The 16,856-nt window shown below is 43.0% G+C and overlaps 1 protein-coding gene across 1 annotated transcript in view; it reads left to right on the top strand.

Annotated features, from left to right (window-relative positions):
• The window catches only part of GYG1 (glycogenin 1), a 41,195-nt gene that overhangs the window by 8,984 nt on the left and 15,355 nt on the right, over positions 1 to 16,856 (top strand). Inside the window, exon 5 of the mRNA XM_055412096.2 lies at positions 9,061 to 9,187. Coding sequence (XP_055268071.2) covers positions 9,061 to 9,187 — 127 coding nt within the window. The remainder of the gene's footprint in view (positions 1 to 9,060; positions 9,188 to 16,856) is intronic.

Below are 16,856 nucleotides of genomic sequence, written 5' to 3'. Positions count from 1 at the left end.
TTCAAAAACAATTTTAGGAATCTTTACTTAAAAACAACCTTATCTTAACATCTCTTTTCTTCCCCAATATCTATAGAGTGTTAGAAATTTTGAACTAGTGACTTCATACCTAATTCGTGGCTGGCATTTAATTTCCCACAATGAAGTGTCTAACTTCCTATGCCGTTAATATTTGTGGACTGTCTTGCACTTACTTCATAACCAACATTACATGTTTTCTGAAGAGTTGTACAATGACTGTTGCAAAACACATATACAGTAACATTTTATAGACTCTGACAAGATAAGGTCAACTTCAGGACTTAACAGTGAGAAGGAAGAGAGGTGATGATTTCGTCAATACTAGTCAGCAGTTTTATCTCCACACAGAGTACAATAAGGCTGATTCACTTGACTCTTCATTTGATTAAATTAATCTGGATGCAAGTTGAGATTTTTATTTCCTTTCCTCCGATGACTCTGCTGCTGCTGCTGCTAAGTCACTTCAGTCGTGTCCGACTCAGCGACGCCATAGACGGCAGCTCACCAGGCTGTCCCGTCCCTGGGATTCTCCAGGCAAGAACACTGGAGTGGGTTGCCATTTCCTTCTCCAATGCATGAAAGTGAAAAGGGAAAGTGAAGTTGCTCAGTCGTGTCCAACTCTTTGCGACCCCATGGACTGCAGCCTACCAGGCTCCTCCGCCCATGGGATTTTCCAGGCAAGAGAACTGGAGTGGGTTGCCATTGCCTTCTCCCCAATGACTCTAGAGTATCCTAAATTAAGGATGCCTATACAGTTGAAATGGTTGGATGGCATCACTGACTTGAAGGACATTAGTTTGAGTCAAAGGCTCCGGGAGTTGGTGATGGACAGGGAATCCTGGCATGCTACAGTCCATGGGGTTGTAAAGAGTTGGACACAACTGAGCAACTGAACTGAGCTGATATAGTTGAAAAGTTTAATGCTTGACAGTTGCTGTATATTAAATTTCATTTCCATGTGTTACCTTCAAAAACCTAAGTGAAAAATTAGAATTCATATTTTCCAATTTCAAGTATCCATCAAAAAACATGGAATTCATTAGTGTAATCTAAATACCCTAAACTTTTTTTGAAGTCATGAAATTTTGGTCTGTAGTTGAATTTTCAAAAAAAAAAAATAGAGTAAATTGGTGTAGAATGTTAGGTATGGTTTTCCTTCAGCAGAATCTAAAGTCTGCTGTGAGTTCGTTAAACTTTGTGTTCCCTATTCTGATTTTAAGGGGTCACTGAGACCCCTTAAAATTTTTTTCTGTGCTTGGAAATGTAAACTGGGAGAGTACAACAAAGTTTTAAAATAATTTTAAAAGAGTTGGTTCTAAATTTTAAAGTGTAAAATTGACCCCAGTGCTACCTTCTCTAACCTTTGCGATTAGTTTGGATTCAAGCTGTCCAAAAAGGGAGTGAAGGAGAGAGGTATTCCCAGATAGTACTTGTCTTGTTCAAACCAGAAATGCTCAGAAATTCAGATGTGCCTCACCTGGTCCCCTGACTTGAAAGGTTCCACTCTGACACGTGCTCGTGGTAGGCTTTCCCCAGTTGCCCACAGACTAGGCTGCTGCTGCTGCTAAGTCACTTCAGTAGTGTCTGACTCTGTGTGACCCCATAGACAGCAGCCCACCAGGCTCCGCCATCCCTGGGTTTCTCCAGGCAAGAACACTGGAGTGGGTTGCCATTGCTTTCTCCCACAGACTAGGGTACTTGTGGCTATATAGGCCTTAAGCTGTTTTGTCAGTTGCTTTGAAAATTACTCTGTTCTCTTGTGTTTATATCATTCAGTAATTACATTTTAATTGATAGTTTGGGTAGTATCTTGAATAAAGATGAAAAGCAAAAGTCATATCATGTAGCAAAATAAATGAGTACACACAATTTTTAAGAGCTATTTTTATCTCACTGTACCTACCCATGAGTATTTTTTTATAACTTAGCCATCTGTTTCTAGCTCGTAACCAGCAGAGATCATGAACTCTTGAGAAATAGAGATGGAAGGAAGAACTAAAGTGTTCATGTGTACAGGCTCTTAGGGGGGTCATTTTACTTCTTCATTTACTCCTTAACAGTTTTGTGAAGTAGTCATTTATTTATTCATTAATATATTAATTCAATAGCTATTTATTGAAGGCCTGCTATATGGCTGTACTGGGTACCAGCATAGATACAGTTCGGACAGCTGCTTGCCAGACAGTCTGGCAAGGTCTGAAGCAGACAGTCTTTCTTGAAGCTGTGGCTGGGTTGTATGAGTGTAGTTTTATGACTCCTCTCCCAATGGATCATCACATGCTGCAACATTCATGAAAATATATCCTGGGAATGGTACAGGATGGAGGAAAATATTATACTGGCTTTATTACAGATTAATTACGTAAAATTCATTGCCCTGACTAGAGAAAGCAGTTGATATATTCCTCATTTTAGAGATGAGGACACTTAAGTCTTCTATCTCTGCAGCTACTGTTTCTCCCCTCTAGAAATATTTTGTCTTTTTATTGTTAAAATAGTGGATGTGCTTTATTTGATTGAGATATGGTTGATTTATAATATATGTAAGTTTCAGGTGTACAGCGTAGTGATTCACCATTTTTAAAGGTTACACTCCTCTCATAGTTATTACAAAATATCGGCCATATTCCTTGTGCCGGACAGTCTATCCATGTAGCTTATTTTATACATAGTAGTCAGTACTCCTTAACCCCCGACCCCTGTCTTGTCCCCACTTCCCTTTCCCCACTGGCAACCATTAGTTTGTTTTCTGTGTCTATAAGTTACTTTGTCTTTTTTAATCAGCAGCACAGTGGATGGTCTTAAATTGTTTTGTGGGTCTAGAAGTATTTTTGCAATTGATGAATTTTGTCTTCGTTTCTGTAATCCATTCCTGTAGGATTGAAAAAAAATCATTTGAGCTCCTCATCTGGGGAAGATACTAAGTTTAAGGGCTAGGAATAGATAAGTAAATAATACAGTTTTTTTTTTTAATCCCTACCTGTATAAAGCTTGTACACTGTATATTTTATGAGACCTTACATTTAACACCTAATTACACAATTAAGTATGTAATCATGAATCTGATAAATTCAGAGTGCTAAAAGAATCTAGACTTAGGAGGAGCTGCCTTAAATTGAGAAAGTGAAATTTAAACCACAAATAAGTGTTCCCTTGCATCTGTGTAATTATTTAATAGCTTGATTATTAAAAATATTTTTTAAAGTGAGAAACAAAAGCTGAACATGGAATGGTAAAATAAATCAATCGTTCTTGGTTTAAATGGATTGAGGCCAGCGAGATGCAGTGATGCTAAGACCAGGGCTGAAAGTACCGGGATTCCCATGAGCCACCTGGGTTAATCCGATGATCCTTAGTAAACCTGATGGAAATATCCCCAAGAGCTGGAACATTCACAAACAGTAATTTAGTATCCTTGGCATGCTGTCTGTAGGCAAGAGTGATAACACCTGCCGAGCATGTTATAGGAATTCCGCGTTAAGGACTGAATCACATTTTCATTTCAGCATTTGTCTATCTCTTGGTTGTGTTGTTCAGTCACTAAGTTGTGTCCAACTCTTCGTGTCCCCATGGACTGTTGCCTGCCAGGCTCCTCTGTCCATGAGATTTTCCAGGCAAGAATACTGGAGTGGGTTGCCATTTCCTTCTCCAGGGAATCTTCCTGACCCAGGGATCGAACCTGCATCTCATGTGGATTCTTTACCACTGAGCCACCTGGGAAGCCCGTCCCTCTCCTATAATATTAAGCCTATTTTGCTTTAAATTGTTTGCTTGGTTTATGCTCTTCTACTCCCTGATTAAGTTGAGAACTATTTGAAAGCTGGAGCCTATTTTAGTCATCATCCTATAGTTCAGTTCAGTTCAGTCGCTCAGTCATGTCCGACTCTTTGCGACCCCATGAATCACAACACACCAGGCCTTTGGCCACCTCATCCTATAGTACCTATATGTAATTTATATAACCTCAGACATTTTCTATAGAAATGACATTTCTGAGAGTTATATTCTCTAATATAATTAAATTTAAAAAGGGTCATTCTCTAAAAGACCCTAGACCAGTGCTTCTCAGATTTTAATATGCAAAAAAAGCATCTAAAGATTCAAATGAGCATTCTGATTCTGTGAGTCTGGTGGGACTGGGGACTCACTATTCCACAGTTCTGTCAAACTCTCAAGTGATGCCCCTGCTTCTGGATCCTTGTGTTGAGCAACGTGGTTCTAGGGGAACATTTCCTTGGGGCTGAGAAATTCAGGTTCATGTGTAAACCAAAATTCATCCCCCCACTTCTGCCCTACTATTCACAGTAGGCAAGCCGGCTGCCAACAAACTATGGGAAAGCACACAAAATACTTAAGCATTGAATAGTGCACACATTAAAAAACAAAACAGCACACAATTCCATTTCTGTCTCATAAAATAATGGACACAGTTTCTGATAAGTGCTGTGATATGTTCATGTTTATCAGGTTCATGGCTCTGGTCAAAAGACCTGGGAATACTGAGTGGTTGTAACGTTATCACTAGCATTTGGCCAGCCTGGGGGAAGGAAGATACAGAATTCTGATGTTTGCTTTTGTTGCTGAACAAGTGCCATGCATCTCTCGTTCCATTTCCTTTCTGCCTCTCACCTGTGTCACCACACCCACGCTTGCTGGATCACAGCTGCTGGCATGTCTGCTAATCGTGCTTGTTGGTTCTGAGCCGATTGAGATGAACAGTGTCTTAACCTGTCAAAATAAATAAAGTTGCCTCTGGAAGCCTGACTAGAATGTTCTGGACAAAAGTCCTGGGGTCATTAGGAAAATTCAGCAGCCTTCATTACATCCTTGTATGTCTTGTAGCACAGACCTGCCTAGATTTGCATTTTGCTTTAACGTGTGCTCAAGTTTAGGGACTTCTAATGAAAGGATGTTGATAGCACCAAACACAGATTTTCCTCGTGAAACTAAAACATAGTTTTGCATGATCTTGAGATGTGCAATTGTATATTTGGAGTGATGGTTAGATGGCTGAATTTAAAAAATTATATAAGAAGCCATAGACTTCTAGGTGGTATTTAATTCTATTTTTAATCCACAACTTTTGACTAAAGGGTCACCCTTCATAGTCACATAATGAAGTCAGTGGCCATGGAAGTTTCATGGTCTGTATGTTCTGTGCCCTGAGAGGTGGGGTCCTTGTTGAGGGTTTAAGGACTGACCAGTTGAATGAGTACCATTGATTCACACGTCTGCTGCCCTGTCTCTTCCACTTCTTGCTTGTTTCCTGTTCTAGCAGTGCTTCTCAGCCCTGCCATGGCACACAGCTAAGGGACTGATGGTATGTGGAGGGTACCTGAGAGTGAACAGAAGCAGCCTTTTGTGGCTGGAGGCAGCTGGCCAGGGGCTCTGAGGGATCAACAAAACTCTTGACTCCTGTTTCCCAGGCTCACGCTGTCAGACTGGGGAGTCCTGCTTTATGCCTTCTCTTCTGACCTTCGTGGAATCGGATTTCTTCTCTGCATTACAGTGTCTTCAGTAGTCATTTTAAGTGGAATTGCTTAATTTTAAAAGAAAAGTCTTTAAATGTGGCAGGAAAAAAACAAGTAGTAGAAAAAGATACATAGTATTATGTCCAGTTTATTATAAAGTTCAAAAACAAGTGAAAATTCATATATTGTCTGGAGATACATACACATGTGCTAAAGGAAATCAAGGTAATTACAAGCAAATTTCATAATAAATAGTTCCTTCTGGGGTCAGGAGCAGTGAAATTGGGTAAGGGAACCCCCACAGAGAATTTAAACAGTGTTGGTAATGTATGAGTTTTTCAGTTGGATATTGGGTATATTTAGTGTTATTATATGCTTTATAACCTACACATATATTTTTCTTTTGCTAATATATTTCATACTGAAAATAAGTGAAAAATGGAAAGAAAAGGTCTTGGCACAATTCTCATTCTTTCCCCAATTGTATTATTAATATGCTAGAATTACAAAGATAATGTAACAATGTTAAGAGTTGGAGTGAGGGAACATCGGTAACACCCCGCACACTGCTACTGTTGTTGGATTTATTATCTTCTGGTAGGAATGTGTGTGTTCCTGGGGCTTCCTCAGTGGTAAAGGATCTGCCTGCCAATACAGGAGACCCAGGAGATGAGGGTTCAATCCCTGGGTTGGGAAAATCCCCAAGAGAAGGAAATGGCAACCCACTCCAGTATTCTTGCCTGGAGAATTCCTCAGACAGAGGAGCCTGACGGGCTACAGTCCCTGGGGTCACAGAGAGTCATACAGGACTGAGCACATACACACACACGCACACACACACGCACGTATGTTCTTAGTTATAATCATAATGTGTCATTGTATATTTTTATATTACACAGTATACTGATGGTCTTTATAACCACTGGTTTTAATGGCTGAATAATGTTCAGGGAGTGGTTAGTAACACAGTGTACTAACCACTGTTCTGTGGTGGAATATTCAAGTTGTTTGAGCTTTTCTGCCGTTAATGACCGGCTTCATGGTTCTTTCGTTCATTCTACAAATAACTTACCCATGTGTAAGGCATTCTGCTAGCTGCTAGAATTACAATGATAAGCAGAAAGAGCCATAATCTCTGTACTTGTGGAATCTAGAATCTAATGACTAAAAGTTCTTGATGGCATTTTGCATTTTAGCCACATTAATCTTTGAACTTTAAAAAAAATTTTTTTTGAGTGAATTGTAGATTTACATGCAGCTTTAAAAAATGTATAGAGAGACCCCATACACACTTCATTCACGCTGTTTCCCCCAATGATAACATCTTGTATAATTGTAATTCTGCAGCAGGAATTGATGCATTGATGCAGTCAACCAACCTTGATTCTCTGTTGAGCTGCTTGTTCCTTAAGTAATGGGGGCCCATCAGAACTTTCTGATACAGAGACATCACTCCATGTGAGGTCACTCCAGACAGTTGCTCAATGATGCCTTTGATCCATAGAGTTGATCGAAGGCATTTGGAAAGGATGGGACACACATAGGATAGGTAAGGTACATTTGGACTTTAAACCCAATGCCCTGATCTTACCACTTAGCTCTGAATTTTAAATACATCTCCAGATCTTTAAAGTCTTTTTCAGAACCAAGAAAAATCAAATAATAATGACAGCCAATTCGGGTATGTTTAGAAAGGAAACTAGGTCTTGGTGTAAAGCAAACCAGGGAGGGAAGTAACAGTGCGGTTTACCAGCCTTGTACTTTGAAAGAGCAGGATTCTCCTTGCCTGTCACCCTCCCTCCCTCCTAAGCACACATACACACACGTGCACACACCTATGAACACCTGCACACCTGAGCTGCTGTTCTGATTCATGGGAGACTCTGGTTCTGGGTGTTTCTTAGGCTGACGAGCCTAAGGTGGGAAGCACATGGGCTATGTGGTTGAATGTGTTTTGAAGTGGCTTAGTGCCTTTTGGTTACTTGTGTGTTTATGATTTAGGTCTTGTTCTTAGCTGTCGAGATTTTTATTTTTTTATTTCTTTTAAATGAATAGCATGGTCCTCACTATTTAAGGAAAGGGTGAGGTCCAGGAACCCCCAGGTCTGAGCAATCATTGTGCTAAGTGTTTGTGGCTGCTGTTGGCCTTAGCCCAGGGAGGACTGACCTGCCTGGAGGTGTGGTTAGTGGCGGAAGGGTTCACCAGGGTGACATGGCCTGCTGTCCATCAGCCTTCCATCAATCCTGGAGGCTACAGAAGCAATTCTGCAGTATCCCAGTTTGCTCTCTTTTGCTTTTGATTCTTTCTGTATCATTTCTCTTTATTTAAAAAAAAAAATTTGCTATCTGCCCTTTTAAAATAGTTTTATTTATTTGCTCCTTTGCTTATTTTTGGCTGCGCTGGGTCCTCTTGCTGTGTGGGCTGCTCTCCAGTTGTGGTGTGTGGACTTCTTGTGGTGGCTTCTCTTGTTGCAGGGCATGGGCTCGGGTGTTCAGACTTCAGTAGTTGTGGCTCCCAGATTCTAGAGCACAGGCTTAGTAGTTGGGGTACACGAGCTTAGTTGCTTCCCAGCGTATGGGATCTTCCTGGATCAGGGTTCGAACCCATGTCCCCAGCATTGGCAGGTGGATTTTTTTTTTTAAATCACTGAGCCACCAGGGAAACCCTGTCCCATTGCTCTTTAACCTAAAGTCTAAAATCTTTAACCAAGAATAATCTAAAATCCAAGCCTGGGGTGGTCTAGTTGTTGCCTACCTCTTGGAGACCCACCTGGTGCCAGGTGACCCCCGTCCTACTCTGCAGTCCACTTACCCAGGCCGCCTTCCAGGGCTTCTTTCCATAGCTGCCTGTTTTGCCCTCCTCAGGTCTGCGGTGCTGTGTTCTGCCTGGAACGCTAGCTGCACCTTCTCTCCAGCTGCAGTTGTCAGCCCGCCTGTGCATCCCTCGTACACCCTGTATCTGTAGGCAGTTCTGGCTTACATACAGCCTCCAAACGGAGGCCTTCCGCAGCCTGTCAGACCAAGTCTCAAGCCACTGCCACGTGCCTCATAGCACTCAGAACTTTCCCTCACTGCCCTCATCCCCATTTGCGGTGGTGCTGTGCATTCTTGATTTGCTGATAGTGGTGCCTCCCACCCTACCCAGACTGTCCTAGAGATGATGGCCCTGTCTCTGCTCACAGTTGATTCTCTAGTGCCTGGGTTGGTGTCTGGCACATAGTAGCTTCTCAGTCAATATTTGCTCAATTAATGAATTAACTCAAGGAGATGGCTACCCTCTAAACTGTCCTTCGGGAGCCTGACATAGAATTTATTATTTTTAAAATGGAATTAGTGGGAATTTCCTGGCAGCCCAGGGGTTAGGACTCTGGGCTCTCACTTCTGAGGGCCTGGGTTCAATCCCTGGTCAGAGAACTAAAATCCCACTAGCCTTGAGATACGGCCAGAAAAAAAAACCAAAACAAAAAAATAGAATTAGTACCTATTTGTAAAAGGTCCAGTTATATATTCCTGTAAAATTATTGACCTGTCCTTGAAGTCCATGACTGTAATTTGTTTGTTTCTTTCAGGTGGGGACCAGGGTTTACTGAACACATTTTTTAGCAGCTGGGCAACAACAGATATCAGAAAGCACCTGCCGTTTATTTATAACCTAAGCAGCGTTTCTATATACTCCTACCTCCCAGCATTTAAAGCGTAAGTGCAAAGGGTTTAACTGTGGTGTGGGATGGTGTGGGGAGGGGGGTGCTTCAGTGTCATTCTTGGGGCAAAAACAGGTGGAGACTTTAAGGAAAGTTCTGTCTCTCATAAGAAACTTGGCTGTGATGGGGAGGGGCCTTGCTGGTATTCATTACTTTACGTTTGGAAAGGAACCCAGAGGGCACTTTGCTGCCTGTGGGAAAAGGTTCCCATTGGTTCCTGGAATGCCAAGCCCTCTGATGAATCATCTCTCTGTCATGGTCAAGAACACTTCTGCCTCGTACAAACTGTTGAGCCTCAGTTCTCTAAAATGAGGGTGTGAACAGCTCCCTCCATGGTTGTGGTGGGGATGACATAAGATGCGTGGTGTTATGGTCAAGGGCAGGGCCTGTGGAGCTGGCCTCCCTCACTTCACATCCTGGAGAAGCCACTTCCTGGATAGTTACTAGTTACTGAATTCGCAGCTTAGTAGAAGTTGGGCTTGTTATTGAACACTTGTTCTCGGTGTCCTCCGAAGGGTATTGTGAGCACTGAGGGAGGTGGCTCAGTCAGTCAAGAGTCTGCCTGCAATGCAGGAGACCAGCGTTTGATCCCTGGGTTGGAAGGATTCCCTGGAGAAGGAAATGGCAACCCACTACAGTATTCTTTGCCTGGGAAATCCCGTGGACAGAGGAGCATGGAAGGCTGCACAGTCCATGGGGTCACAAAGCGTCAGACATGACTGAGCCACTAAACCTAAGGGAGGCAATCATGTGAAGAGCTGAGAGGCTGGCCTCCCTTTGTTGTGGCGGTTCAGTCACCAAGTCGTGTCCGACTCTTTGTGACCCCATGGACACACACCAGAGTTCCTGTCCTTCATCAGCTCCCAAGAGTTTGCCCAAGTTCATGTCCAGTGAATCGGTGATACCATCCAACCATCTCATCCTCTGTCGACCCTTCTCCTCCTGCCCTCATCAGTCTTTCCCAGCATCAGGGTCTTTTCCAGTGAGTCAGCTCTTCGCATCAGGTGGCCCAAGTACTGGAGTTTCAGCTTCAGCATCAGTCCTTCCAATGAACACCCAGGACTGATCTCCTTTAGAATGGACTGGTTGGATCTCCTTGCAGTCCACAGGACTCTCAAGAGTCTTCTCCAACACCACAGTTCAAAAGCATCAATTCTTCGGCCTCCCTTAGCATTTAGTAATAGCAGGTGATGCGTCCTCTCTGTCTGGGAGGTAGTCTAGCAATGCAGGTGATCTCTCAGCCTGAGGAGCAGCGTGTGTGTCCTCATTCTGCCATTTCCCTGCAGTGTGGGGAAGGCTCGTGGCTTCAGTCCACCATATGTAAAATGAGGAGGGAAGTAATAACCTCCCTCGTCAGGCTGTTGGGATAAAGCAGTCCGTATACGGGGTCTCAAAGAGTCGGACACGACTGAGCGACTGAACGGAACGGAACGGATACGTAAAGTGCTCGGTGAGCATTTGTTGTTTTTGCAACGTGCTCATTTCACACTGTTCCCTGTGCCCAGTTAACAGTGCTTGTCTCCCAGTGAGGGCCTGGGCCCTATCCTTTAGCCTCTGACTCATTTGTGTGCAACCAAGATGATGATTCAGGCTTCTTGAGCAGCGGCCAAGCTGTCAGGTTGATCCTGAGACATAACCGTGAGCAGCGACACTCTCTGCTGAGTTGGGCTAGGCTCATGATGTCTATATCCCGCATGGGCATTCCTGAGTGAGCAGAAAACAAAGGGTCTTTCACTCCTTGTGTTTCATTATAGCCAAAGTCCCCTCTAGATATCTTGCCCCACGGTAATGAGCATGCCTGGCTTTTTGAGGCAGAAATGTTTCCTTTTGTGTTCTTTTCTGGGCAAACTCTGTCAATGTCACCCAGCTAAAGATTACAAGTATTTTGTGTTCTTTCCTCCCTAACTGTTCTCTTGGAGTGTGTCTCTGACATATTGCAGCCTCTTCCTTTCTAGAACAAAACAGACAGCCTTTCAAACATACCAACTGTGGTCTGAGTAAAGCAGACAGAATGCAATCACTGTCAAGGGATGGAATAGGAGATGCATTACTTCGCCTCTGGTCCTTGGCCTTGTGAGATATAAGCCTGTCTTGCTTGGAAGTGTGCACTTGATTTCCTCTAGTTTTGCTTGTAGTTTCAGATATACAGCAAAGTGAGTTTTTTTCAGTTTATATTCCAATAAACGTTGTTGCAAGATATTGAGTATAATTCCCTGTGCTTTACACTGTGTCCTTGTTGATCCTTTGACGTATAGTAGTTTGTATCTGTTAATCGTAAATCACTAACTTGTTCCTTCCCCTCCCTTTTCCCCTTTGGTAACCACAAGTTTGTTTTCTATGTCTGTGAGTCTGTTCTGGATATAAATTCATTTGTGTTGTTTTTTAGATCCTGTATATGAGTGATAGCATAGAATATTCGTTTTTGTCTGACTTCCTTCACTAAGTATGATGTTTTCTCTGTGCCTGATTCTTTCTAACCCTTATTGCCTCATGACTGACAGTGTTCCTACAAACCGTGGTCCCTTTGTTGTTCAGTCACTCAGTCATGTCCGACTCTTTGCAGCCCCATGGACTGCAGCACACTGGGCTTCCCTGTCCTTCATTGTCTCTCAGAGTTTGCTTAAAACGCATGTCCACTGAGTCGATAATGCCATCCAACCATCTCATCCTCTGTCGTCCCCTTTTCCTCCTGCCTTCTATCTTTCCCAGCATTAGGGTCTTTTCCAGTGAGCCGGCTCTTTGAATGAGGTGGCCAAAGTATTAGAGCTTCAGCTTCAGCATCAGCCCTTCCAATGAGTATTCAGGGCTGATATTCTTTAGGAGTGACTGGTTTGATCTTGCTGTCCAAGGGACTCTCAAGAGTCTTCTTCAGCACCACAGTTTGAAAGCCCTCTAGAACTGAATTGCCCTATAAGAGGGCAGTTGCTTAATTTAATTGACTAGCTTCAGCAGAGCAAGCAAAGGTGAGCGTGCAAAAGAGAAAGAATCATTAGTGGTGTGAGCAATTCTGCGCCCCTTTCCACTCAAGTCTCCTCATCGAGCTTGTATCCTGAGATGACTGTACTCGGGAAACATAAATTTGTCATCCTCCCAGTTGGATTCGGTTCCCAAACTATTGATACAGAATTTAAAGATTCATATTTTTCATGTAACATGGCCTTATTTCCACTATGGTTCGTTGAGATTCCCTCTGATTTTCATTTTCCTACCAATGTTGAACTTACTGTCCCTTTAGTGATAAGCCTGGTTTGCACAGACACTGCTTGCATTCATTTTATTTTGACAAAGAACAAGAAGCAGGTGGAGCTGAGTTAAGTTATTTGGGAAGAAGATTGACTGACTTACTGGAATCTTGGCCCCCTCTCTCAGAATCCCAGTGGTTTTTATATCCTCTAAATGAATTTCCCAGCACAACAGTTTGGGATCTAAATTACCAAAATGGTTAGGATGGTTTCTTCTTCCTGACTTTAGAAATGAGTGCTAATTTTGGACATCTGCTTGGTGTATTGCCACAACCGTAGTGTAGATGACGCACTGGGAGGTTCGGAGCAGCCCCATCACTATCTCAACGTCAGCTGGCGTGTGACCTGACGGGAGTTAACACTGCCTGCGTGCTGCTCTCCCTGGGGGGTGTCGGCTCCACAGTTTGGTAATGAGGCTTCTCAGAGAGATGCCTTGCCTCTCCCCACTGCTAGTTATTTAGGGATGTGGAAACCAGATCACAGAACTCATTTTCCCTTCCCTTTGCCAGAAAATTCCTTTGTTTTGTTTTGCAGATATCCGTCTCCAGAGACATTTTTCCTTACGCTTTTGTTACAACTGGGAAGGGCTAAAAAGGCAGGCGGTTACATTTTCTTTTTTGTTTTAAATTAATATAAAATTGTGGCCCAAATCTTTGAAGCTTCCCTGGTAGCTCAGGGGTAAAGAATCAACCTGCCAATGCAGGAGATGCGGGTTTGATCCCTGAGTCGGGAAGATCCCCTGGAGAATGAAATGGCAACCCACTCTAGTATTCTTGCCTGGAAAATCCCACAGAGCCTGGTGGCCTATGAGTCCATGGGGTTGCAAAGAGTCTGATACAACTTACCAACTAAATAACAACACAGACAGGCATGAACTCTTAGGCTGCCATCACTACCTGACCAAGAGCCCTGTGTATAGCTGGGAACTCAGAGTGGATTCAAAGCCCCACTGTTGGGCTCAGGATAACCTTGCTGGCCTCCAGGACTGAGTGGCTCTGTGGTGTGCTGGCCTTCCCCAGGACAGCCCAGGTGGTGGCAGGTGGAATGAAACTAAGGAGTGATTTAGAGGCTTCATGGAAGAAGACAAGGATGTGGCTCACCAGCTCCTAGCAACTGTGTGCCTTGAGAATGCCAGGACAGAATTTAGATGCCCCAGAATCTCACCACCTTGGATATCTTACAGCAATGTAGCCTTTTCTCTTACATGAAGTTTCTGCAAAAGGGTGGCCTGACGTGAATCAAAATTAATGAATTTGAGCCACAGGGGTAGCATATCTAAAGCCTTTCTCTGCAAACTGTTTGGACAGAACAAAGCACAAAGGAAACACATGTACTAGTTTTACCACTTTGAATGGATTCTCAAACATAGCTTCTGAAAAAACAAGTTAATAATATTTTCTGTAACAGAAGATCCTGTTTAATACTGCATAACTTGAGAATCAAAATGCTTGGCTTAGAACTTTTCAATTAATTTGTAATATATGTGTTGAAAAACAAGCTCATAAATGTATTTCTTAATGAAATAATATTTCTGAAAGTGCCTCGCATGATGCTTAGGAAATAGCAGACTCCTAGTTAATATTCATTTCTTTATGTTTTCTCCATCTGGAGGGCCTGTTTTATCCATATAGCATTGAATTTGGCTTGTACATAATGCTGGGCGAAATCTCATTAGTCTTTTTAAAATCAGCCATTTAGTTCCATTTTTACTTTCTATTAAATCCACTGACTAAAAGCTGTTTATGTTATATTATGCTATATAAAATTGGCCTAAAGCAAAGATAAAGAATTCTATGGTATTGCTTCAAACTGCCATACATATTAATTGGTCAAATTGATTGACTAAAAAACTTGATTTGTCAAATAATTTCCAAATAAATATTTTAACTTACCCTTTTACTTGAGTTTAAATATGATCTAAGATGTGGCCTAGTAATCTAATCTCAGAAACTAGACCTACAGACCCATAATATTTCTTTTTTTGTTTGTTTGTTTACATGTATTTTATTTTATTTTTTTTTATTTTTATTTTACAATATTATATTGGTTGGTTTTGCCATACATTGACATGAATTCGCCCCAGGTGTACATGAGTTCCCCCTCCTGAACCCCCCTCTCACCTCCCTCCTCCCTTTATCCTCCCTCTTGGTCATCCCCGCACACCAGCCCCGAGTATCCTGTAACATGCATTGACCCTGAACTGCTGATTCGTTTCACATATGACAACATTTTGTTTGCTGCTTTAAATGTTTCGGAGGATGTTCATATCCATTCTTTCTTTCCCAGAAATGTAGCTTATTCAGTAAAAACTTTTCAAGCCTCTTTAAAGTCAGTATTTTCTGAAAGTGATATTGAACCTTTGGTGTCCTCATTTCGGTTGTGTCCGCATATTTCTGATGTGGTTGCTTTTCCTTGATCCCTAAGAGACCCCTGGCTCCAGTTCTGCCTGGGACTGTTGTCACTGAAGATATAGACCATCTGTGTTCATTTCTTTCCACACTCCTCCATCTTCACCTAAAACCCTGAGGAGCTGTAGTTGGTATAGCTCTTATTTTTTCATCCATTTGTTGTCTTCTTACTGATTATCCAGCATGGAGCATATGGAGGGTGCCTGCCTTCTGCTCACAGAGGACCAGAAAAATGAATGAGGGCTCTGTAATCAGCCAATCAACCTGGCAAATGCTTAAGCATGCAGAGCTTCCTGTACATTCCATGGTACAGTCCAGTATGGTCTGAGTGTCGAGGAATCAAGTGTGTGGTTCCACAGATGTCTTCTTTCTCCTTTCTGGGTGTCAGGGGTGCCTGCTGGGCCCCAGGTGCCCTGTGTCTCAGCACAGCCATCGGGTCATTCTGACTTCACCTCTACGCGCCTGTCAGATGGTCTGTCCTCAGATCTTACTGCTGAGGCCCATTCTGCTACCTGGGTCCTCATCACAAAGCAGGAAGCTTCCATGATAGTCCCATTGCAGCCTTCAGAGGCTGCTCTGACAGTAGGCACAAAAGGGTCCAAGGAGTAATGTCTCAAGCTGGTGGGCTACAGACTGTATTTGTCTCACAGATATGTTTTGTCTTCCTAACATAATTTTCTATTTTTTAAAATTTTCTCAGTTAGTAATGCTTAAAATTAGGGAATTTCCCATGAAATGCATATTTCCAAGTCCTTAAAAAAAAAAGTCAGATCTTTAGCAGGATGTGGAAGAAGAATGTCAAAGATATTGTTACCAGCATGGGACCCAAGCAGCTGGAACAAAGGAGCTGCCATTTCCCAAGATGGGAAAGACTCTGAGCAAAGCCGGTTATTAGGAGCAGGGACTGACCAGAGATGTGTCTGGTGTGGGAAGTTTTGAGGCAAATATTAAACATCCTAATGAAAATGTGGAAGGGGTGAGGAGGTACAGAAGTTAGGAGTTCAGGAGAGAGGTCGGGTAAGACATTGCCACAGGAGTGTCAGCATATAAGTGATATTTATAGCTGGGAGACAAGATGATATCAGCAAGAGGGTGGTTATGATACAGAAGAGTCCTGGAGACTGAGCCCTGAGACAGGAAAATGTGGAGCAACAGGAAAAAGAGACCAAGAACAGCAAGGCAGGAGGAAACCCTGCAAAGTGAGGTTTTGCAGAAGCCAAACAAAGAAAACATTTCAGGAGAGGGGCAGTGATCCATCCATGTCAGATGCTGTGGTAAGCCAGGTAAGAGGACCGCTGAGAAGCAGTCCTGGACCTAGAACGTGGGGTCACCGGTGACTTTGGCAGGAACACAGCTGGTGGAGGGTGGAAGAGAAAACCTTATCACAGCAGATCCAAGGGAAGGGAGAATTGGAACCCTTCTGAAGCGTTTAATTAAAAGAGAGAAGAGAAAGGGACTCCTAACTGGATGGGAATGTTGGACAAGAGACAGTGGTGGTGGTGGTTTTTTAAGATGGAAGCAGTTACAGCATGTTTATGTGTTGATGGAAATGATCCAGGAGGGATAGAGAGCACTGAAAAACCTCGAGGGAGACTTGCTGAGTGATGCCATTGAGTAGGTGAAAGGGAATGTGTCTGGGTGCAAAAGTGGAGAGGCTGGCTTCCGACAAGGGGAGGATGGCTGTGTGGGCACGGATGCAGGTAGGTGGCTGTATTTTTTTGATCGAGTGAATGAATGAGCAGTCAGCCAGAAGAGACTCGAGGGACACGCTACCCCCAGGAGAGTCTCCCTGGTGACCCTTCCTCATGGGGCTCTCCCTGCTACTTTGTGAAGAGTAGCCAACCAGGTAGGTGGTGGAGTTGACAAGGTCCAGGTTGAGGTTATTTTTTTTTTTAATATTTGTTTGTTTATGGCTGCACTGGGTCTTCACTGCTGCATGTGGCCTTTCTCTAGATTCAGTGAGTGGGAGCTCTCCCTCATTGTATGTGTGGGCTTCTCTTGTTGTGGAGCACAG

Source organism: Moschus berezovskii, chromosome 1 (assembly GCF_049115385.1).
Source record: "Moschus berezovskii isolate FMDL1 chromosome 1, NW_MosBer_1.0, whole genome shotgun sequence".
Taxonomy (NCBI): Eukaryota; Metazoa; Chordata; class Mammalia; order Artiodactyla; family Moschidae; genus Moschus; species Moschus berezovskii.
This window is presented reverse-complemented; position numbering and strand designations above follow the sequence as displayed.